At 41.8% G+C, this 24,685-nt stretch overlaps 1 protein-coding gene across 1 annotated transcript in view; it reads left to right on the top strand.

Moving 5' to 3' along the window:
- Positions 1-24,685, top strand: part of B3GLCT (beta 3-glucosyltransferase) — a 118,898-nt gene that overhangs the window by 45,318 nt on the left and 48,895 nt on the right. Inside the window, exons 6-9 of the mRNA XM_086330781.1 lie at positions 6,913-6,989; positions 7,488-7,599; positions 15,786-15,922; positions 23,580-23,643. Of these exons, the coding sequence (XP_086186907.1) occupies positions 6,913-6,989; positions 7,488-7,599; positions 15,786-15,922; positions 23,580-23,643 (390 nt within the window). The remainder of the gene's footprint in view (positions 1-6,912; positions 6,990-7,487; positions 7,600-15,785; positions 15,923-23,579; positions 23,644-24,685) is intronic.

Here is a 24,685-nt window from a genome sequence, read left to right as displayed (position 1 = left end):
TGAACTGAGCCTTGAAGTACTGTTTGCTGGACTCCTGCCTGGGGTGGCTGCAGGGACTCCCACGGATGGAGACAGTGAACTGGGGTCTCTTGGGATGTTAGCAGAGGGCTCAGTCCATGGGCTCGCTAAGAGTCGGATACGACTGAGCAACTTCACTTTCACTTTTTACTTTCATGCATTGGAGAAGGAAATGGCAACCCACTCCAGTGTTCTTGCCTGGAGAATCCCAGGGACAGGGGAGCCTGGTGGGCTGCCATCTGTGGGGTCACACAGAATCGGACATGACTGAAGCGACTTAGCAGCAGCAGCAGCAGCAGCCACTCTGAGCTCACACAGCACCCTGAGTTCCTATTTGGGAAGGTGGGCTTGGTGGGATTAGAGAGACTCCTAACACGTGGGGCTGGGGTCTGCAGTGGAGACCCTCGAGGAGGGTTCACATCTACAGGAGTGACCACAGCTGACTTTTATTGAGTGCCTGCTAGTGGTAAAGAACCCACCTGCCAGTGCAGGAGACGTAAGAGACTTGAGTTTGATCCCTGGGTCGGGAAGATCCCCTGGAGGAGGGCATGGCAACCCACTCCAGTATGCTTGCCTGGAGAATCCCATGGACAGAGGAGCCTGGAGGGCTACAGTCCATGGAGTCTCACAGAGTTGGACACGACTGCAGGGACTTAGCACACACTGTCATCTTTGTTTTACTTTGTGCTCGTGTCAGTGCACTCTGCCACTTTTGAAGCCTCAGCTCGTCTAAGTTATTATGTGGTTTCTGTAACTCTCCCCATTTGCAGAGAGGAAACCAAGGCCTCGCGGGATTCAGCAACCTGCCCGTGCTCCCATCCCTCATAAGAGGTGCTGTCAGGTCTGCCTCTCAGTTCTGGCCTGTCTCCCGACACGCAGGTGGGGCCTTAACCTCAGGGCCAGGCAGCAGATCACTGCGGCTGCTGTGTGCAAGTAACTCCATGCCTGTGCCCTCTCTCACTTTACCTGGCTTTATTTTTTTTTAATACCATTTTTTTGTTGACAGTGTATTCTAGATTTCTTTGCTTAATGCCTGCCTCCTTCATTAGAACTTGAGATCCAAGAGGGCAGGGACTCTGCCCTATGTTTGCACAGTTGTTTGCTGTCATCCTAGAACAGTACCTGGCACATAGCAGTTGCTCAACAAATACCATACAATCAATAATAATATTAGTAACCATCACATTCAAGCATGTGCCAAGTGCTTGGCATATATTAACTCACTTGATCCCCAGGACTGTTGTTACCCTCGTATTAGAGGTGAGAGAACAGACCACAGGCAGGTCTGGGAACTTGCTCAAGGCTGCAGGGTTCAGAAGAGCTGGAGCTAGGATTCTGATGTAAGCACTTTGGCTCCAGAAATCAGGTTCCTAAAATGCTAAACTTCACTGCCTTTCATGAATGAGTGAATGATTATTTAAAGCAGGTTTTATGAACCATAAAAATGTATTTAGTAGAGCATTTCAAAGTAAATAAATTACATAAATTAAAATAAATTACATCAATGATGAGGTAATATTTTTCTCTTGTTAAGAAATGACAGTTAATGATTAAGACAGATTTCTGGGGGAAAATATATTTAATATAGGCTTAGATTCTTGGAAGGTTTGTTATTATAGCATTACATGTAATCTGCTGGTCCACAAATGAATGGTGGGTTTTTAAAGGCTAGTAAATCTGTCTGATATATGTTCCCAACAAGATATTATGCATCTCTATTATTATCCTCATAAGATAGGCCTACTTCATATGGAAGAAATTATAACAATAAACAGATGTTAATTTTTGTCATGATCTATTTGTTAGTCTAAAAGCTCAGTTCAGTGCCTAAAAACTATATAATTGTTGGGCTTTGGAAATGCATTTGAACTGGGATCAGTCTTAAAACACAATTCAGTCCTTTAGAATGTTTGCCTAATACTAACAAATGTCTTGGGTTTTGCTTTCTGAGTACTTGGTCTTAATAATGAGACTGAATTAGACCATAAACTCATGTACTGCCAGGCTTATATTTTATATTAAGGTATGGGTGGCGCTAGTGGTAAAGAACCCACCTCCCAGTGCAGGAGACCTAAGAGACCTGGGTTCAATCCCTGGGCCAGGGAGATCCCCTGGAGGAGGGCATGGCAACCCACTCCAGTATTCTTGCCTGGAGAATCCCATGGACAGAGGAGCCTGGCGGGTGATGGTCCATAGGGTCAAAAAGAGTTGGACACGACTGAGGCGACTTAGCTCACATGCAAGGACAAGTTACATATTTTGGGAAATAGTCTGTTGACAAGGGAAAAGGAAAGCATCACAGACTTAAATTAGTGGATTTTTTTTTTTTTTTTCGAGAGAGGCAGAAGGACTAAAGTGGTCCCAAACCAAATTTGTCTAATAATTAAAGTTACTTATGACATTTAAAATATTAATCTGCTTTGATCTACATTCACATGTTGGCATTTTCAGTCATACTACTGATATTTCTAGATATAAATTTTGAATGATTGCTCCCTCCATATCAAGAATAATGGGCTTTTTCCTCTCAGAGCATCTTCAGATGCTCAGCTGTGGATTCTGAACCTTTTCGTGAATGAAGATGATGAATATGTATGAGAGCCAGGTAACAAGGGAGAGTGTTGGTTTTGAATTTTTGGTTCCCAGTAATTATTAGTGTCTTTAAATTCGAATGTGCCTTGAGAAAAAAAATTCAAAGCAAGTACTGTGGGACGGTTCTGTAGGCTTTCTGACTTCAAAGTGCTTATTAGGATAGAAGCAGATGCCTGCTAGAAATGTAGATTTTTGGTTCAATGAGACAAATAGAATTAAAGTATTTAAATTACCATGATCAACTTTTCCATTTAAAAAATTTTCCTTTTCTGTCATTTACCCTGATTTGATTATTTGTATTTTTAGTTCCCTTATGCTTGCCTCTGAAATGGTATTATCTCATTCTTGATAGAATTTTACCTTCAGCTTTTAGGTTTGACATGGTTATAAGCGTTCTTTAGGTTGGTGAGAGGCAGTACTCCACACATCAGTGCCATAGCGTCTAGCTTTTACTCCAAAGGGCTCTGTTGATAGAACATTTTCTTACTTTTCCCTTGATTTTTTGTTTAAAAACTCTTTCTTATTCAGCCAGGCATTACATTTTAAAAAGTGGTCTTTGTGTCCAAAAGTGCTTTAAGCTGTTGATATGGTACTTCAGAGAGGTGTAAGTCTTGTAGTCTGGATAGAGCAGACAGAAAGAATGTAAATTATTACAGTCTCAAGTGCTAAGAACTGAGATAAGATCATTTGATGGAACATTTTTTGTTAGCTTTTAAATTATTTTATCTCAGGGAGCTAATAAGGGCTTCCCAGGTGGCGCGGTGGTAAAGAATCTGCCTGCCAACGTAGGAGATGCAAGAGACATGGGTTTGATTCCTGGGTCTGGAAGATCCCCTGGAGGAGAAAATGGCAACCTGCTCCTGTATTCTTGCCGGGATGATCCCATGGGCAGAGCAGCCTGGGGTACTACGGTCCATGGGTTGCAAAGAGCCGGACTGAGCACACCCACACCATGCTAATATTTGGTTGGCCAAAAAGTTGATTTGCGTTTTTCTATAATACCTTACAGAAAACTCTGAATGAACATCTTGGCCAACTCAATACATATGAATATGTGTGTATCTAAGTCTGGGTCTGTTGTGCATACAGACGAGAATACATAAATACACACACATACATACATACATATATACACACATATGTATATATAAAACAAGAATAAAAGCTATTGGTACTTTCTGAGGATTAATAGACAAAACTTTGTAAGTAAAATGTTATTGTTCAGTTGCTGAGCTCTCCTGTCCTTCACTATGTCCTGGAGTTTGCTCAAATTCGTGTCCATTGAATTGGTGATACTATCTAACCATCTCATTCTCTGTCTCCCTTTTCTCCTCTTGCCCTCAATCTTTCCCAGCATCAATGAGTCAGCTCTTTGCATCAGGTGGCCAAAGTATTGGAGCTTCAGCATTAATGTTTCCAATGAGTATTCAGGATTGATTTTCATTAGGATTGACAGGTTTGATCTCCTCGCTGTCCCCGGAACCCTCAAGAAAGTCTTCTCAAACGCCACAATTTGAAAGCACCAGTTTTTCAGTGCTCAGCCTTCTTTATGGTCCAACTCTCACAAATGGCCTTGGCTTATTCAAGATCATGTTTTTGAGTATCAAGTGAGGACCTATTTTATATTTTGAGACGTATTTGGAGATAGTTGTCAACATAGAACACTAGTTTTTGAAATATTTCTATTTGGAGATGCAGAGGTACAGAAAACTTGGCTGCCATTTTTGTGTTAACCAACTGAAGCAAATAGAAATCCAGGCATGTGATTTAGTAAACAAAAAGTAATGGAGATAGGAAAGATTGTAACCCACTAGTAATCCAGAGAGCTTATTTTAGTCTAGACTTTAACTCCTCCTTTTTACTGCCTAAACCTTTGTCTGCTGCACTTCTATCATCCTGACCTTTGCATCTTTGCCTGGCAAGGGCCCTCACAGTCTTTCTGCTGAAGTTACTTGTCTGGTGTCATAGCAATGCTTGTTGCCATCCCTTGTATATTTCCTGTAACTTGCCATATAACTCAGAAGGGTGGCTCTTGTTTGGAAGCCACATTTTTGTATTTATTTTTGCTGAAAACAGATTTTTACTTAAAAGATAGTTTAAAGTGTATATGTAATCATTTCATCATTCTGACACAAATATTTTCATTTTTCTGGCTCCGTTATGCTCTCTGTTTTGTTTTGCATGGTTGGAGTTATGTCTGTTTTAATATTTAATGTAAAGACATTCCCATTGTCATAATGTCTTCATTATTGTAATTTCATTTGCTACATAAAAGCGCATTTGCTACTTATTTTCTTGTAAGACTTTTTTTTTTAAGTGTCTTCTGTGTTTCTTTTCTAGCTAGTGCATATTAGCATGGTCCCAATTAGTTTGAGAGAACTCCAGGATGTAGTGAAGGACAGGGAAGCCTGGCATGTTGCAGTCCATGGGGTTGCAGAGAGTTGGAACACAACATAGTGACTGAGCAACAAATAATTATTTGAAATTTTAATGCATGTGTTAAAGTTATTAGTTATCTTCACACATGATTTTTTTCTCTGATATAATCCCCTATGAATATGTGTGTGGTATATATTTGTGTATTTATGGCATATATATGTATATAGCATATAGCTATATATGTGTACATGTACAGATATGGCATATATGTGTGCATATATGGCATATATGTGTATAAAACATACAGCTAGTATGTGTATATGTATACATATAACACATTTTGAAAGACAGTGAGAATTACTTCATTATTCAGAATCAACAGTAGGAAAGCCCAGAGTTATATTGGGTAGCTGCTAATTCAAACTTCAGGGTTTGCTTTTCTCTGTAACATGCCATATTGTTAGTGTGATGTAACCTTCAGTTCAGTTCAGTTCAGTTCAGTCGTGTCCGACTCTTTGTGACCCCATGAATCGCAGCACGCCAGGCCTCCCTGTCCATCACCAACTCCTGGAGTTCACTCAAACTCACGTCCATCGAGTCAGTGATACCATCCAGTCATCTCATCCTCTGTCATCCCCTTCTCCTCCTGCCCCCAATCCCTCCCAGCATCAGTCTTTTCCAATGAGTCAACTCTTCGCATGAGGTGGCCAAAGTACTGAAGTTTCAGCTTTAGCATCATTCCTTCCAAAGAAATCCCAGGGCTGATCTCCTTTCGGATGGACTGGTTGGATCTCCTTGTAGTCCACGGGACTCTCGAGTCTTCTCCAACACCACAGTCCAAAAGCATCAATTCTTCGGCGCTCAGCCTTCTTCACAGTCCAACTCTCACATCCATACATGACCACTGGAAAAACTATAGCCTTGAGTAGATGTAACCTTAGGTTACTGTTTTTACATTTCATATTTGTACATGAAAGTTAAAAAATACTATATAAAATGAAGAAATAAGACATATTTGATAGTTCAAAGATTTATATTGAAAATCATTCTTTCTTAAATAATAAGCTTATATGAACTTCAAAATGGTATGGAATCTACTTTAGTGTGGTAATATTTCAAATAGTTAAACATGTATCCTTAAAGTCTTTTGCCTGTAATAGTTACCTGGATATAGCTTGTATAAAGCACAGAATATGCTGGAGTTTGTTGTGGGGGTGTTCAAGCATATTATATGTCTGACTTTTGGCTTGTCACAACTGCAAATAGATTGAATACTGCTTAATCGTTTTATATTTATAGCTTAAAAAATATGAGTCTCTATGTATATGTATATGCATGTATATATAGCTATAGTTGTGTCTATTTCTGGATCTTCATTCTTACTAAGTTTATAGATTTTGAAATTCCATCATTATGCTGTAACTGTTGTTGCCTGAGTACTTAAGGATTCTATTTCTAGTTTTCAGAACTGAAGCTCTTCATTATGATGGTGTTTTAGTGTTTTTAGGGCATTCTAAAATTTTTTTCTTCCCATGAAATAAATTGTATATTATTCCTTTTGTTTAGCCGAAGTGTTTTATTTTCCATTTTCCACACGCTTCCTCCGTTGGGTACACAGTAAAAGCTGTGTTTATACCTCTGAGTTTTCCCTCACTTGCCCTGGGCTCTTCCCTTCCAGTCCTCTTTGCAGATATGCAAATTTCAGGGCTCCAGCGCTGTCTGGAGCCTAGGCGCTGGGGAGTTTGTGTGGGTTCAGTTGAAGTCCTTCATTTCTAGTGGCTCCTGAAGAGAACAAAAAAGAGTAGTATGAAGAATAAAATGTCAGATCTTTAAAAATACCTGGTTTGAAATTTGAGTCTTTTAAAGAAATCTTTGTGGTCATATTGTATTATTTATTTTTTGCTCTGATGGTTGTTTCTTCAGGAAATGCCCACTGTGCTCCTCCTTCACCAGCTGGCTCAGCAGGAAGGCGCGTGGACCATACTTCCGCTGTTACCGCAGTACGTTGCCCATGAAATGTGCTCATTATTGGCATCTCTACCTGACACTTGCAGGCTCCCTTGTTTTCTCACTAACTGTGTTTTTCCCGAGAGTCAGCAAGTAAAGTCATTGGATTCTATGACTGCTGCCTTAATCAGATTTCTTAATGATTGATTCTTAATCATGAATAGCTTATATTTTTAAATGTTTCTGTCTTAAAAGATATAATATCAGTATATTTGATATTTTGAGACTGATTTTGAGATCTGTTGAGCTGGGGTTTGTCATGGAAAGAGTTAACTTGAACTCTGGCTGTTCCACAAACCATTAGTATCTGGCTTTTCTATTAATATAAGCTGAAACTGTACATGGAAGAAAAATATAGGGTAAAAAATTCAGATTTCTTGCTATTTTATATGTCCTGTATTTACTTCCTGCTTTCTCTTCCTTAGTAAGTTTTAAACCTTGTTATCAACTCACTTTATAAAAATGATTACTAGAATCTTTCTTTTTCTCAGCTTTTCTGTAACATATAGCAGAAATTCATCATGGATTTTCTTCTGTGAAGAAGATACAAGAATACAAATTGTACAACTCTTAGAAACACTCAGAAGATATGACCCATCAAAGGTAAATACAACTTCAAGTATTTTTTTTTTTTTTGCATGGAGAAAGTGCTTAAAGGAAGTTTAATTTTGATTAAGAGGTTTTTCAGTCTAATAAAAACACTTAATTTAAAATTAAGAAGAACAAAATAGGCCGCTCTTACCCTGTGATATGCAGCATATTATATGGAATGTGTATCTCTCTCAATAAACTTGCTTTAACTTTAAAGAAAAAAGAATGAAATAGCAGTTAAATATCTGGAAGCAATGTTAAATAATTCTCTTTGAGGTTTGGAGCTGTCAGACAGATGGAACTTACAATGAGCCGTTTCTAAATGGAAAAAAAAACTATATGTTTTACCAGTTTTAGAGAATTAAGAAAACTATAAACCAGAGTTAAGAAATAAGTTCCAATTGGTTATTTCTCTTTATCAACAATGACCACATATTGTTTTAGGTAAGAAATAACTTTGAGTACCAACTGTGTGTTGGGCACTATGATAGCAGGAGCTTGGACAGACAGACAACGGTCTTGACTGAATGGATGGTGCAGAGGAGCAGGGGGTGATGGACCATTGAAGAAGCAGTTACAGTTAAAAGTGAGACATCTTTTAAGGGAAACACTGGGTGTTGTTAGAAGTAACACAGCAGGGCATCAGATCTTATCTGGGAAGGTCATGACATAATGTGACATTTAACCTGAGTCCCGTGGAGTGAGTAGGAGTTAATAGGAGAGAGAACTCTAAGCAGAGGGAACAGTATCTGAGGTCTGGAGGTGAGACAGAAATACCTTGTGAGAAAAGTTCACCCCTGCCTTCATATTTTAACATTTTATCTCATGCAGATAGGATGTTGCAGATGGATCATGTTTACCTCTGAGTTCTGAGTGCTGAACACAGTGTTTAACACTTACTAGGTGGTCAGTAATGGAGAAGGCGATGGCACCCCATTCCAGTACTCTTGCCTGGAAAATCCCATGGACGGAGGAGCCTGGTAGGCTGCAGTCCATGAGGTCACTAAGAGTCGGACACGACTGAGCAACTTCACTTTCACTTTTCACTTTCATGCATTGGAGAAGGAAATGGCAACCCACTCCAGTGTTCTTGCCTGGAGAATCCCAGGGACGGGAGAGCCTGGTGGGCTGCCATCTATGGGGTCACACAGAGTCGGACACGACTGAAGTGACTTAGCAGCAGCAGCAGGTGGTTAGTAAATATGTGTGTGTGTGTGCATGCTCAATCGTGTCTGACTCTTTGCAACCTCATGGACTGTAGCCTGCTAGGCTCCTCTGTCCATGGGATTTCCCAGGCAAGGATACTGGGGTGGGTTGCCACGCTCTCCTCCAGGGGATCTTCCTGACTCAGGGATAAAACCTGCATCTCCTGTGTCTTCTGCATTGGCAGGTGGATTCTTTACCACTGAGCCACCTGGGAAGCCCTAAATGTTTGTGTAGGACTGAGTAACTGAAACGTCAGCTAACCTGCTGGGCTACATGCAGTGTCTCTGGAGGTTCACAGGCAGCTCTGCAGCTTTGTGGAGGGTAAATTAGGCTGTTCAGTTCTCTTGGAGAAGCTCAGGTTATGCCCTGATCACTTAATGGGGTTCTTCCAATGTGGAATAAGCGGAATTGGGTCCTTTCTGGTATTGCTAGACATCCACCCCACCCCTGTTCTGATGCCCACTCCAGAAGTGAATCAGATTCATTGAGAGTACAGAAAAGGAGCCATGGCTTCCCAGTGCCCGCAGGGTTTGTTGATGTGGACACACACAGAATTGGGCAACGGTGACCATTAGGTTGGTTTCTCAAACACTGGAAAGTTTGTTACTACAATAAAACCACTGGTCTTGATGCTTTTTAAATGCTGTGAGGACCCATTATGATTTCTTTTCATGCTTTTGATTTCTGGGGAAACACAGATGTAATTGAATGCGAAAGTTGTTAGGTTAAAAAAATAATTCCTTCAAAGGAGAGAAGATTTATGAACGTGTCTCATCTGGTCTTTTCAGATGGTGCTGAGCAGTGTCTGTGTGCTGTGGGCCACATTTTATGTAAAACATTTGTTAGGCTTTTATGTTTTCCTTTGACTTGAGAAAAACTCCCAGCTCTTTTTTGGAATGTAGGAGTTTTAATCGCCTCCTAGTGTTTGCTTCACCTGGAGATTATTTTTTTCCATTATCCATAGCTCTAATTCTGTACAGAAGATGGTGACTCACTGTACTTTTTAATGAAAATTGGAATGATAAATTTAAAAGTTCAGAGCAAGTTCATGAAAAGCAAGTACAGAACAGAGGTAAAATAAGATATTTTCTTCTTTTGTGAGCTCTACCACATGAAAAAAAGTCAAGGATGTTTTATTTCATTTAAAACTAGTACTAGGGAATAAAAATTACATGATGTTGAAGTTAGCTTAAACCAGTGTTTTTTTTCCCCCCGACCATATGAAATTTTAGGAAAAAAGTATAAAGTAAACCTAGTTTTGACACTGACACAAATAAACTATATTAAAATAATGTGTTAGAGTATCATTATTTCATTGGATTCTGACATTGTTTCCCTTCAATATCTTGTCATTCTCACTAATCAAATTTATGCTGTTATACAATATTTTAAAGGAAAAGCTTTAATCTTTATTACAGTAATTAATCTCTGTTAATTGCCTTTCTGGGTGATTTCTATAAATTTCTATATCTTATTGAAGTCTTTCAGGTTTTTTCCCCTACAGTATGCTTTTATTATGTGTGCATTTGCTGAAATGTCTTTAATTTTTAATTCTTAATAGAGGTAAAACATGAGTTCTGGCAAAGAGTAATTCTAAGATAGTAATAGAACACTGAGTTATTCTTTTACAGTTTGTCTTAATAGTCTTTATGAAGAAGCCATTAAGCAAATTACTGGGCTTCCCTGGTGGCTCAGCTGGTAAAGAATCCACCTGCAGTGCGGAGACCTGGATTCGATTCCTGGGTTGGGAAGATCCCCTAGAGAAGGGAATGGCTACGCATTCCAGTATTCTGGCCTGGAGAATCCCATGGACTGTATAGTCCGTGGGGTTGCAAAGAGGGACACAACAGGGAGTGCTTCTTCACAGAATATGTATTAATTTCTCCCTTGCTGCTAAGTCGCTTCAGTCGTGTCCGACTCTGTGCGACCCCATAGATGGCAGCCCACCAGGCTCCCCCGTCCCTGGGATTCTCCAGGCAAGAACACTGGAGTGGCTTGCCATTTCCTTCTCCAATGCAGGAAAGTGAAAAGTGAAAGTGAAGTCGCTAAGTCGTGTCTGACTCTTAGCGACCCCATGGACTGCAGCCCACCAGGCTCCTCCATCCATGGGATTCTCCAGGCAAGAGTACTGGAGTGGGGTGCCATTGCCTTCTCCCAATTTCTCCCTTAGAGTAGTTTATAATATGCATCTATGCTTAGTTGCTCAGTTGTGTCCAACTCTGCTACCCCAAGGACTGCAGCCCCAAGGACTGCAGCACCGACAGGCTCCTCTGTCCATGCGGATTCTCCAGGCAAGACAAGAATAGTGGAGTGGGTTGCCATGCCCTTCTCCAGGGGATCTTCCCCACCCGGGATCGAACCCAGGTCTCCTGCATTGCAGGAGGATTCTTTACTGTCTGAGCCACCAGGGAAGCCCACTTTACAGTATAACCCCCCACAAAAATATTGAAAAACAGTCTTATATACTAGATAGCTAAACACTGCTATTAATCATTAAAATATAAAAACATGTTCTGCATAAATTTATGTTTGGAACAGGAGATTATAATAGTGGGAGATTATTGGGAAAAGTGCTAAAATATACTGAAAATTGAAATGATAAAATTATTTATTTATGATGAAGTGTTTATTTTCTTTAAATAAGCTATATTTACATGGTATGTTAAATGTGATTTTCATGTTGATTAATGTTTAGTCATTTGAATTTTTTTTAATATAAATTTATTTATTTTAATTGGAGGCTAATTACTTTACAATATTGTATTGGTTTTGCCATACATTGACATGAATCCGCTACGGGTGTACATGTGTTCCCCATCCTGAACCCCTCTCCCACCTCCCTCCCCATCCCATCCCTCTGGGTCTTTCCAGTGCACCAGCCCCGAGCATTCTGTATCATGCATCGAACCTGGACTGGCGATTCATTTCACATATGATATTATACATGTTTCAATGTTGTTCTCCCAAATCATCCCACCCTCGCCCTCTCCCACAGAGTCCAAAAGACTGTTCTATACATCCGTGTCTCTTTTGCTGTCTCACATACAGGGTTATCGAGTCATTTGAATTTTTAAGAAGATGTTGAATTTTCTATCTTAAGCCAAGGTTATTTGCTTTATAATTACTTCCCTTGCCCAGTGGTGACTTCATATATCCATAAAGTGTTGGGAAGAAATCCTCGGGTAACTAGGAACTTAGACCTTTCATGTCTGCTCATTTATGACTTGTTGCTGAACTGACCCAGACTGAGACGGGGAGGTGTTTGAAATACAGCCATGAGCAGAAGAGGGCTCTTAGGAGACAGCACTGTCTCTCTCCTGCTTTTATTTTCTGATAAGGAATAGGGAGGGAGCTCGTGATGGCTGGATAACAGAAAATACTACCAAGCTTTAGAGCTTCGGGTACTTAACGATTCTGCTGACGTTTCTTTAATGGTTACCTTTGAAAGCTCTCCCAGGATTGGTGCATCATTTAACACAAAACTTGGAGCACCTGGGGCAGGTGAGGTAGCCTGCAAATAGAGCGGAGAGCGAAATGGACACCACCCCAGGTCACAAGGAGGGCGTGTTCATAATGATGCAGGGGAGACAGGAGGTAGGCAGACCTGAAATACTGCATCAGATGGTATAAGTGCTGGGGAGGAAAGAACACAAAATGAGAGGGATGCCAGATAGGCTGGGATGGACTTCCTTCTCTGTTTAGGGTATTTAGGAAGAACTTCACAGCTCACGTCAGTTTGAGCCACGTGTGAAGGAGCCAAGGGAGTGAGTTTTGTGCTCTCTGATCCTGTGCCCACAGCCCACGTACCCAACAGGAGCTGCAGACTCACCCAGTTCAAACATGAACTCTGCATTCCCCTTTGTTCCTCTTCCACATCAGTCTCCCGCATCTCGGAAATGGCATCCCTGTCTATCAGCCTTTCCCTTCTCCAGCGGGTCTTCCCAACCCAGGAATCGAACCGGGGTCTCCTGCATTGCAGGCGGATTCTTTACCAGCTTCAGCTACCAGCGAAAGCCCTGGTATCTCTTGTATTGGGGTTGGCCAAAAAGTCTGTTTGGGTTTTTCTGTACAAACTCAAACTTCTTGGCCAACCCAATATTATTAATGTCTGATATTCACTTGAATTCCTAATTTTAGCTATTGCATTATTCAGTTTTAGAATTTCTATCTGGCTCTTATTTATAGGTTCTAGTTCTTTGGTAAAAATCATCTTTTCATCTATTTTCTTAACCATATTAACTATAGTTTAACTGCAAAATCTGATTTGTGAAGCTCTAGTTCTCATTTTTCTGTTTTTGGTGTGGTCCTGTTTCTTGGTGTGCAGGGTTAATTTTCACTAAATGTCAGCTATTTGATGTGAAAAACTGAAGAGATTGTGGGTGGTATCCCTTCCTACAGGAACATTTGATCTTCTCCGGGGTTGTAGACCTTGTTCGGGTAGGTCTGTTTACAGACTGCCCTTACCCGTAGACCCTTTCTCCCGGTAGACCCTGTACTCCAGCCTTGGGCTCCCAGAACTACTGCTGAAGTTTCCCTCTGCTTAGATTTTAGCCACCTCACTGCTGTTTCCCACTGGGTTCTTGTGTTTTTCTCTTGGTTTTCGTGTAGCCTAGGAGTTGAAGGGAGATTGCAGGCAGAATTTTGGCGTCACTCCTTTGGGATCCCCGTCAACCTCGACCTCCGTGGCAGCCTCCGCCCCCAGCTCTGTCTCTGCGGTGCAGCCAAACAGGAGCCCCCAGTTGTCACTCTGTTCTGTGCTGTCCTTTGCTCTTGTTCAGTCGCTCAGTCTTGTCCAACTCTGCGACCCCATGGACTGCAGCACGCCAAGCCTCCCTGTCAATCACCAACTCCCGGAGCTTGCTCAAACTCATGTCCATTGAGTCAGTGATGCCATCCAACCATCTTGTCCTCTGTCCTCCCCTTCTCCTCCTGCCTTCAGTCTTTCCCAGCATCAGGGTCTTTTCCAATGAGTCAGCTCTTTGCATCAGGTGGCCAAAGTATTGGAGCTTCAGCATCAGTCTTTCCAATTTAATATTCAGGGTTGATTTCCTTTAGGATTGACAGGTTTGATCTCTTTGCTGTCCAGGGGACTCAAGAGTCTTCTCCAGCACCACAGTTCGAAAACATCAATTCTTTGGTGCTCAGTCAGCCTTCTTTATGATCCAACTGTCACAGCTGTATACGACTACTGGAGAAACCATAGCTTTGACTATATGGACCTTGTTCGGCAAAGGGATGTCTCTGCTTTAATACACTGTCTAGGTTTGTCATAGCTTTTCCTTTGCTCTGAGAACTAGCAAATTCCTCGAGGGTAAAGAAGATGAATATGAGGTTCCCATGGGTGGGCTCCCCTGCTCTCTGGGATGTTAACCCTCACATCCTGTTTGCCTGTTGCTTTCTGATGCCCTCAGTCATTTGCTCTAAGAATTTCTCCAGCTGTTGTACTTGTTCTTGGTGGGAGAGCAGGTCTGACCCAGGCTGTTCTCTTGTGACACATGAACCCTGGTCTCTCTTCGGCTTCTCTTTCGTACCTTGTTTCCCATATCCAGTATCTTCCAGCCACACTGGACTAAATATTTTCATCAAATATATATCAAGTTTTTTTTTTTTTTTTCCCACCTCAGGGACTTTATATCAACTGCCCTACCTGTTCGTCCCCAGATGTGTGCTCAGCTTAGTGATCTTAAAGCTGAGTTCAGCAGTTATCTCCTAAGAGGGTCCCTCTTTTTCCAGGGTGGTCCCCGTCACTCTGTTTTATTTTCATTGTAGCACATGCAGTCACTATCTGAACTCATTTTATTTTCCTGCTTGCTTTCTGTCTCCCCACTGTTGTATAAGCTCTGTTCCCACCTGGTGTGGGATAAATGTTAAATGTCAAAGTGAAGTGAAGTCGGTCAGTCGTGTCCAACTCTTTGCGACCCCATGGACTGTAGCCTATCAGGCTCCTCCATCCATGGAATTTTCCAGGCAAGAGTGCTGGAGTGGGGTGCCATTGTCTTCTCCAGGGGATCCTCCCAACCCAGGAATGAACCCGGGTCTCCCTCATTGCAGGCAGACGCTTTACCGTCTGAGCCACCAGCCATCAATTTGTTAATTGATAACAAATAATAAATGTTAATTGAATGAATGAATAAAATAAGCACTGATTCTGGCAGGAATTTTCTGTTGTCTCCTTCCTCTCATCTTTCAAGCACCAGAGGGTGGGGACCGCTCTGCAGCCATGGGCTCCATGCTGGCTCCTGCCATGTCACTCATGGCTCTTTCCTGACCCCTCATACCTGGGAGAGTTATGGTCCCTTTGGCAAATAAACCTCTTGAATTATCCTAATTTGAGTGTGTCATCTTTCAGCCTACTGACTCTGCTTTGGTCAATAAAAATAATTGAACCCAGGTCTCCCACATTGCAGGCACAGCCTTTACCAGCTGAGCCACTAGGGAAGCCCAAGAATACTGGAGTGGGTAGCCTATCCCTTCCCTAGTGGATCTTCCCAACCCAGGAATCAAACCAGGGGCTCTTGCATTGCAGGTGGACTCTTTACCAACTGAGCTATCAGGGAAGCCAGTAAAAATAAATTAGTATGTAAATTTCTACATTTGATTGTTTTTATATTCAAGTTGTATTCATAGACTATCACTTTGTTCCTAAATTCGTTAAATAAATGTTGAACTAAACAAAAAAAAAGGAACAGTTTTCTTTAATAGTATTTTGATAAGAAATATTCTATAAAATAACATTTTTGTGTTTATAATGTAATGACTAACATTTTGTTCATCCTGATGGTGTGATCTTAAATTGCTTTCTTCATAGACAAAGATTCTGCTGTATTCATTATCATATGAGTATCATATTTTTGTTAAAATTCTTTAAAAATATATAATCTGTGCTTATGCTTTATCACTCAGAATATTTAACTAAAACTAATGGTACTTATTTGTTTTGGGTCTTGCCTGAATGGCTTTTTAAATTTTTTTTTTCTATCTTTATTTAACAGGAATGGTTTTTAGGAAAAGCATTACATGACGAAGAATCTACAATAATTCACCATTATGCCTTTTCTGAAAATCCTACAGTTTTTAAATATCCTGACTTGGCTGCCGGCTGGGCCCTTAGTATCCCACTGGTAAACAAGTAAGAATTTATTAGACTTTTTTTCATTTCATTTTGTGTATGAATCACCTTTTATTTTGCTAAGTCTTGTAACTGGTGGATCTGAGTGAGCTTTTCAGCAGAGACAGCGAGTGGTAGAGCAGGGAGACCGGAAGCAGGAGCCAGACACAGAGGCTCCATCCCTTACTCGTCCTGTCTCAGGGCTCAGCTGCTCTGTGCTTCCTCTTCCTTACCTGCTGCAAAATGAGGTGAATGATGAACTGTGAGACTGAGGAGGCCGCATGAGTGCTCAGGACTCTATACCCAGGAGGGTGGCCACTGCTGTCAGTGGACCTGGTGACCTCCAGGCGTGACTTTGTTAGTAAGGAAATGAATCCGCAGCATGCCTGTGCGGCTGGGTTGATGTCTGGTTATGTTCATGTGTATATACACGAATTTAAACGGGGCCCGGGCAGAAGATGCTGTAGATAATCGTACCTGGCTATTTGTGTGATAGTCCCAGTGATACTTTTGTGATGTGAAAGGAGAAGGTAAATTGTAATTCAGGGGAAATATGGCTGTTGACAGCCCTCTTAACCTAAATAATTCAGATTATTTGTGATTTTTTGTTCTTTCAGGAATGGAGAGTTGATAATGCAAATGTGGTTTTTATTTCTACAAAGATTAAAGTGTTTCTATTATTTCTTAGACTAAGTGCCCTGTTTCTAGGGGTTGGAGCCCTGAAAAGCTTTTTAGCCCATTGTAGATGTAGAAGGTTGGAGAAGGCAATGGCAGCCCACTCCAGTGTTCTTGCCTGGAGAATCCCATGGACGGAGGAGCCATGGGGTGCAGTCCATGGGGTCGCAAAGAGTCAGACATGACTGAACAACTTCACTTTCACTTTTCACTTTAGTGCATTGGAGAAGGAAATGGGAACCCACTCCAGTGTTCTTGCCTGGAGAATGCTATGGACAGAGGAGCCTGGCAGGCCTTGGTCCATAGAGTCTTCAAAGAGTAGACACGACTGAAGCAACTTTACATAAATGCACAACTAGAGACTAAGGATTAGCATACTCCACGGTTAGAGGCTCCAGGGGATCTTCCCGGCCCGGGGATTGAACCCGGGTCTCTTAGGCCCTGCACCTGGGATGTGTCTAGTTGGATCCTATCCGGTTAAAGTTGATGGGGACAACTTAAGGCGTCTACAACCTCTGGACCATAAACAGCTGCCAGGGAACTTTAGGGCATCAGTTGGGACCAAACTAACTCTGACTCTGGAGACCTCTTTATTGACCTAAAAAATTAATCAAAATCAGAATTCTCTTAGAAGGCTCTGTCTTGTGTGGTTAGTCAACAGCGCCCACCGCAGGAGTGTTTATTCTCCGTGTCTCCTTTCCTTGACTGATGACTCAGTAGGTAGGGCAACGATTTATAGTTACTTATGAATTTCTTCTGCTCAGTTCAGTTCAATCACTCAGTCGTGTCTGACTCTTTGTGACCCCATGGACTGCAGCACACCAGGCCTCCCTGTCCATTACCAACTCCCAGAGTTTACTCAAACTCATGTCCATTGAGTTGGTGATGCCATCCAACCATCTCATCCTCTGTCATCCTCTTCTCTTCCTGCCTTCAATCTTTCCCAGCATCAGTCTTTTCAAATGACTCAGCTCTTTGCATCAGGTGGCCAAAGTATTGGCGTTTCAGCTTCAACATCAGTCCTTCCAATGAACATTCAGGACTGATTTCCTTTAGGTTGGATCTCCTTGCAGTCCAAGGGACTCTTCAAGAGTCTTCTCCAACACCACAGTTCAAAAGCATCAATTCTTCTGTGCTCAGCTTTCTTCACAGTCCAACTCTCACATCCATACATGACTACTGGACAAACCGTAGACTTGACTAGACGGACCTTTGTTGACAAAGTAATGTCTCTGCTTTTTAATACGCTGTCTAGGTTGGTCATAACTTTTCTTCCAAGGAGTAAGCATCTTTTAATTTCATGGCTGCAGTCACCATCTGTAGTGACTTTGGAGCCCCCAGAAATAAAGTCTGCTACTGTTTCCACTGTTTCCCCATCCATTTGCCATGAAGTGATGGGACCAGATGCCATGATCTTTGTTTTCTGAATGTTGAACTTTAAGCCAACTTTTTCACTTTCCTCTTTCACTTTCATCAAGAGGCTTTTTAGTTCTTTACTTTCTTCCATAAGGGTGGTATTATCTTCATATCTGAGGTTATTGATATTTCTCCCAGCAGTCTTAATTCCAGCTTGTGCTTCTTCCAGCCCAGCGTTTCTCATGATGTACTCGGCACATAAGTTAAATAAGCAGGGTGATAGTATACAGCCTTGACGTACTCCTTTTCCTATTTGGAACCAGTCTGTTGTTCCATGTCCAGTTCTAACTGTTGCTTCCTGACCTGCATATAGGTTTCTCAAGGTGAGGTCAGGTGGTCTGGTATTCCCATCTCTTTCAGAATTTTCCACAGTTTATTGTGATCCACACAGTCAAAGGCTTTGGCATAGTCAATAAGCAGAAATAGATGTTTTTCTGAAACTCTCTTGCTTTTTCAATGATCTAGCGGGTGTTGGCAATTTGATCTCTGGTTCTACCTTTTCTAAAAACAGCTTGAACATCTGAAAGTTCACGGTTCACGTACTGTTGAAGCCTGGCTTGGAGAATTTTGGGCATTATTTTGCTAGAGTGTGAGATGAGTGCAATTGTGTGGTAGTTTGAGCATTCTTTGGCATTGCCCTTCTTTGGGATTGGAATGAAAACTGACCTTTCCGGTCCTGTGGCCACTGCTGAGTTTTCCAAATTTGCTGGCATATTGAGTGCAGCACTTTCACAGCATCATCTTTTAGGATTTGAAATAGCTCAACTGGAATTCCATCACCTCCACTAGCTTTGTTCGTAGTGATGCATCCTAAGGCCCACTTGACTTCACATACCAGGGTGTCTGGCTCTAGGTCAGTGATCACACCATCGTGATTATCTGGGTCATGAAGATCTTTTTTGTACAGTTCTTCTGTGTATTCTTGCCACCTCTTCTTAGTATCTTCTGCTTCTGTTAGGTCCATACCATTTCTGTCCTTTATTGAGCCCATCTGTGCATGACATGTTCCCTTGGTATCTCTAATTTTCTTGAAGAGATCTCTAGTCTTTCTCATTCTATTTTTTTTCCTCTATTTCTTTGCACCGATCACTGAGGAAGGCCTTATCTCTCCTTGCTGTTCTTTGGAACTCTACATTCAAATGGGTATATCTTTCCTTTTCACCTTTGCTTTTGGCTTCTCTTCTTTTCACAGCTATTTGTAAGGCCTCCTCAGACAGCCATTTTTGCATTTCTTTTTCTAGGGGATGGTCTTGATTCCTGCCTCCTGTACGATGTCATGAACCTCCATCCATAGTTTATCAGGGACTGTGTCTATCAGATCTAATCCCTTAAATCTATTTCTCACTTCTACTGTATAAGCATAAGGGATTCGATTTAGGTCATATCTGAATGGTCTAGTGGTTTTCCCTACTTTCTTCAATTTAAGTCTGAATTTAGCAATAAGGAGTTCATGATCTGAGCCACAATCAGCTTCCAGTCTTGTTTTTGCTGACTGTATAGAGCTTCTCCTTCTTTGGCTGCAAAGAAAATAATCAATCTAATTTTGGTGTCAAGCATCTGGTGATGTCCATGTGTAGAGTCTTCTCTTGTGTTGTTGGAAGAGGGTGTTTGCTATGACCAGTCCGTTCTCTTGGCAGAACTCTATTAGCCTTTGCCCTGCTTCATTCTGTACACCAAGGCCAAATTTGCCTGTTACTCCAGGAGTTTCTTGATTTCCTACTTTTTCATTCCAGTCCCTTATAATGAAAAGGACATCTTTTTTGGGTGTTAATTCTAGAAGGTCTTGTAGGTCTACATAGAACTGTTCAACTTCAGCTTCTTCAGCATTACTGGTTGGGGCATAGACTTGGATTACCGTGATACTGAATGGTTTGCCTTGGAAACGAACAGAGATCATTCTGTTGTTTTTGAGACTGCATCCAAATACTGCATTTTGGACTGTTGTTGACTATGATGGCTACTCCATTTCTTCTAAGGGATTCTTGTCCACGGTAGTAGATATAATGGTCATCTGAGTTAAATTCACCCATTCCAGTCCATTTTAGTTTGCTGATTCTTAAAAAGTCGACGTTTACTCTTGCCATCTGTTTGATCGCTTCCAATTTGTCTTGATTCGTGGATGTAACATTCCAGGTTCCTATAGCAATATTGTTCTTTACAGCATTGGATCTTGCTTCTATCACCAGTCACATCCATAACTGAGTGTTGTTTTTGCTTTGGCTCCGTCTCTTCATTCTTTCTGGAGTTATTTCTTCACTGATCTCTAGTAGCATATTGGGCACCTACCATCCTGGGGAGTTCATCTTTCAGTGTCCTATCTTTTTGCCTTTTCATACTGTTCACGAGGTTCTCAAGGTAAGAATACTGAAGTGGTTTGCCACTCCCTTCTCCAGTGGACCACATTTTGTCATTTCTTCTACTCAAGTCACCAGAGAAACTGGTTACTTAAAACATCTCATGATACTCACTTTCTTAAGCTTTCTCATCAGAAATGCTTCCTCACTGGAAATATACTCTGCATCAGTTGAGTCATCTGCTCAGTCGTGTCTGACTCTTTGTGACCCCATGGACTGCAGCAGGCCAGGCTTCCCCATCCATCACCAACTCCCGGAGCTTGCTCAAACTCATGTCCATCGAGTCGGTGATGCCATCCAACCATCTCATCCTCTGTTGTCCCCTTCTCCTCCTGTCTTCAGTCTTTCCCAGCATTCAGGGTCTTTACTGGTGAGTCAGTTCTTTGCATTAGTGAATGTTGAATTAACACTTTCCAATGTTTCCGGTGATCCATCTAATGTGTTCTCCTAACCCTAACATCAATTTTTAAAAATTGCATTTTTGGATAAATGCTTGTTAATTTTCAATAAGGTGATTTCTTCAAATAAGTGTTACTACAGAACACAGTTACTGGTTTCTTCTGTTGTTTTTCTACCTGCAAACGTTATCTTGATTTCCTCCAATATCTTACTCTGCTGACTATCTCACAAGTGGAATTAGGAAAGTCAGTAGGAAGTTTTCCTAATACAGGATTGAGGGGTTCGCCGTTTGTTGCAGGTTTCCAGTCTAGCTTCTTGTATGCTTAGAACTGAAAGCTGAATGTCGAATGTCTTATTTGCCGGTAACTGAATATTTAATGAAGAAATATTTTCATGAAATAATTGGGATTTCTGGCCTTGCTGGTTCCTGAAATTCGCATTTGAAAAGCCCTCGAGTATAGCCCTTGGTTGTGTGTAGAAGAATGACACCTGGGCCCCATCGCTGGGACTTGCCTCTTCAGTTAGGTGAATTCCCCCTGCGCACGTTTAGAGCTGGGACTCCTTTGCGAGATGACTGGGTTAGGCTGCGAGCATCCCATGCGGCTGACTCATCCAGGGGAAGTTCATGATATTGATTAACCATCACTGGTTCTGGCAGAGTCCATGGGTTGCTAAAGGCAGCCACTTACAGATGCCAGCGTATACACTGATCTGTCTTCAGTCAATCAGTGCTCATCTTAAAGAGAGTCTCTCAGTGGCTGTCGCTTTCTGTCCTTCACTGGTTTTCCTCAAAGGAAAATGTACAAGAACTGAATGAGAAAGAAACTTGGAAAGTCAGGAGTAGAGAGCCTGTTTGGGGTGGCAGTTCAGAGGTGTCTATTAAGGGGCAGGGGTGGCATGGCCGTCTGACACTGGCATCTGATCACAGCCCCTGTTTCTTGCCTGTGGTGGTAAGCTCAGGTATGACTTGTTTTTGGTCTTTGGAGTCTGAATATGGTCTGATCAGATTTTGAAGGCACTTGTCATGAGTCCAGATTCCAAAGTTAACTTGAAAGAGTTTATTTATAAAAACTGGCTCCAACCAAGCAGAATTCGAGCTGGGCAAGATTCCGTGCCAGGGCAGGTTTTTTCCTCTTAATATATATCAGAAATGTACTGAGAATGCAGTCTCTTTATGTAACATCCTCACCCACTCCTGCTCATGGTCCGTGCGCAGATATCCAGCAGGAATGTGACAGAGATTCTTTCGGGCTTTTTTAGGGCTGTCGGCCGTCAAGCCACATTCATATCAGCCGTAAAAACCAGTGCTTTATAACTAAACGTAAATTACAACCTGTGTCTTCCTCCTTTATCTCTGTATGACACAGGGCATCTAAAGCCTGTGCCCTGTGACAGCCCAGAGGGATGCGGTGGGGAGGGAGGTGGGGGGGTTCAGGATTGAGGGGACACATGTATGCCTGTGGCCAATTCATGTTGATACATGGCAAAAACTAGCACAATATTATATTTATCTTCCAGTTAAAATTTCTTAAAAAAGAAATATTTGTGCTTCAGCCAGGCTGAAAACTCAGTAAGGACTTTGGAAATTTGTTACTACTTTTCTTTTTAAAATCACTGTGATTTCTTTGCAGTTAAAATATTTATTAGGTGAAAGTGTTAGTCACTTAGTCATGTCTAACTCTTTGCGACTTCATGGACTGTAGCCCGCCAGGCTCCTCTGTCCATGGGATTTTCCAGGCAAGAATACCGGAGTGGGTTGCCATGCCCTCCTCCAGGGGATCTTCCCGAACCAGGGATCGAGCCCGGGTCTCCTGTGTTATAGGCAGATTCTTTAGCATCTGAGCCACCAGGGAATATTTATTAGGAGGTTTGTAGTTGAAATGAGGGGTCCTGCCCCTAGTCCTGTAACAAGCATAGAACCGTGTGGCATCTGAGTGTTCTTGGTAAGTGTGTAATTCTCTCTCTCAGCTTGGAATCAAGGAACACACTGGTATTTGCTCTCACCCATCCAGGCTGCTCACTGAGCACTGGGTTCAGGGGGCAGTGGGCCGCGTTGGGGTGCACAGCAGGAGCCGTGTAGAGGGTGTTGTGGGGCTGCTGTGTGTGATGGATCAATGGGCTGTGCTTCCCACTCTGGGAGCAGAGGAAGCTTCTGTTTAGTCTTGAGGGGAAGTCTGGAAGCCCTTGAATTTGGTCTTAAAGAAAAGGCTGCCAGGTGAAGGTTGGGTCGGGGTGAACTGGGCCAGGGGTGTGCTCTGGGGGTGGCAGGAGGGTGCTGAGGAGCCAGGGATTCTAGAGCCTGGTGGGGTTTGGGGCATTATTCTGTGTTGAAAAGAGCCATTAATAATTTTTTGAAGCAAGAAAATAACTTGAAACTGTTATTCTTTCCTGAAACCATCTGCTCTCTCCCCCTGAAAACTCCACAAACTGTAGCTCATTAGGGTCATTAAAAACAGGAGACTGAAACGCAGCAACTTGTGTTTCCTTGTCGTGCAAGCTTCTTTGCTTTCCCTTTCTGTATTCAGTCAAGGATTATCAAGAGTTCACACACTTGATGGCTTTTTGAAAGCCATTATTGTGTCGTATTGTGTTTTATGTTACTTTCCAGGTGTTCATACAGTGAAACCTATGTTTGCAACAGGTCTTACCTTCATTTCCTGGTGTACAAATAATTCTGTTTCCATAGTCCTTTGCTTTAAGGAAATGAAAGTCTTACTTTTACCTTAAAATTTCTACTTTTGTTTTCAAATATTAGAAAGTCTCAAGAATGTATTATTCTTGTTTGATGCCTGTTTTGGTTTTTAAAAAACCTCACATTATCTCTTATTTTCTAGGCTTACAAAGAGATTAAAGAGTGAGTCCCTGAAATCTGACTTCACGATAGATTTAAAACATGAGGTGGGTCATGAATTTATTTGGTTAAAAGTCTTTGTAATCAAGAAACTGTGTCTTTTTAAATGGTAATAAGATCATACACATTGATAATTACCTTAAACATAAATAGGTTTAATTCTCCAACCAGAAGACAAAGGCTGGCAGATGAAAACCCCTGCATCTTTGCACTTCCACTTAGCACATCACTCCACTTAACCCCCCAAACTGTAGGTAATTATTTTATAGTGTTAGGTTAATTATATTTCCATTATGGCTTTTAATTGTAATTATTTTTTGTCTGGCTATTCATTGTGAAAACTGATAAACATCTTTTACTTTTGTGATTATGTAATATTATTCACTTAATACCATTATATTATGATTGATTAACAGAAAATAGTAGAATTCTATATTACTAAAGTGAAAGTGTTAGTCACTTAGTTGTGTCTGACTCTTTGCGACCCCATGGACTGTAGCCCACCAGGCTCCTCTGTCCATGGGATTTTCCAGGCAAGAGTACTGGGGTGGGTTGCCTTCTCCCCTGGAGAAGGATCTTCCCGATCTAGGGATCAAACCTAGGTCTCTTGCATTGCAGGTGGGTTCTTTACTTCCTGAGCCACCAGGGAAGCCAGAGGTGAATGTTTAAAAAACTTGCCAAAATGTCATTAAAATACCTCTGGTCTAATTTGGTGCTTTGGTTGCTCTTACGCCGCCATCATGTCCCTGTGCTGGCGCCCTACAGCAGGATGGAGCCATCTGGTCCCCTGGCACTTAGTGGACACTGGTCGGTAGGGATCCTGAGGCAGGTGGCAGGCGTGCCATCGTGAATCCAGTAATCTCTGATCATCTCTCTGTGCAGCTTATTCGTGGGTACATCTGATGGCCAACCCTCCTTTCCCTCCAGAGAATTCTGACTCTCAGGACATTGGGGTCAGTCATGACACATAACTCAGTCCAGCAGCACTGGCAGCCTGCCAGGAGCAGAAAGGGCACTCGAAGGATTTTCATTTCAGGGGTGTTTTTAAATTATGAAAATACATGTCAGAAATCATTCTTTTCCATGAGA

This window comes from Bos grunniens, chromosome 12, assembly GCF_055505025.1.
Source record: "Bos grunniens cultivar Pamir isolate PY7600 chromosome 12, Bosgru_T2T1.0, whole genome shotgun sequence".
Lineage (NCBI taxonomy): Eukaryota > Metazoa > Chordata > Mammalia > Artiodactyla > Bovidae > Bos > Bos grunniens.
This window is presented reverse-complemented; position numbering and strand designations above follow the sequence as displayed.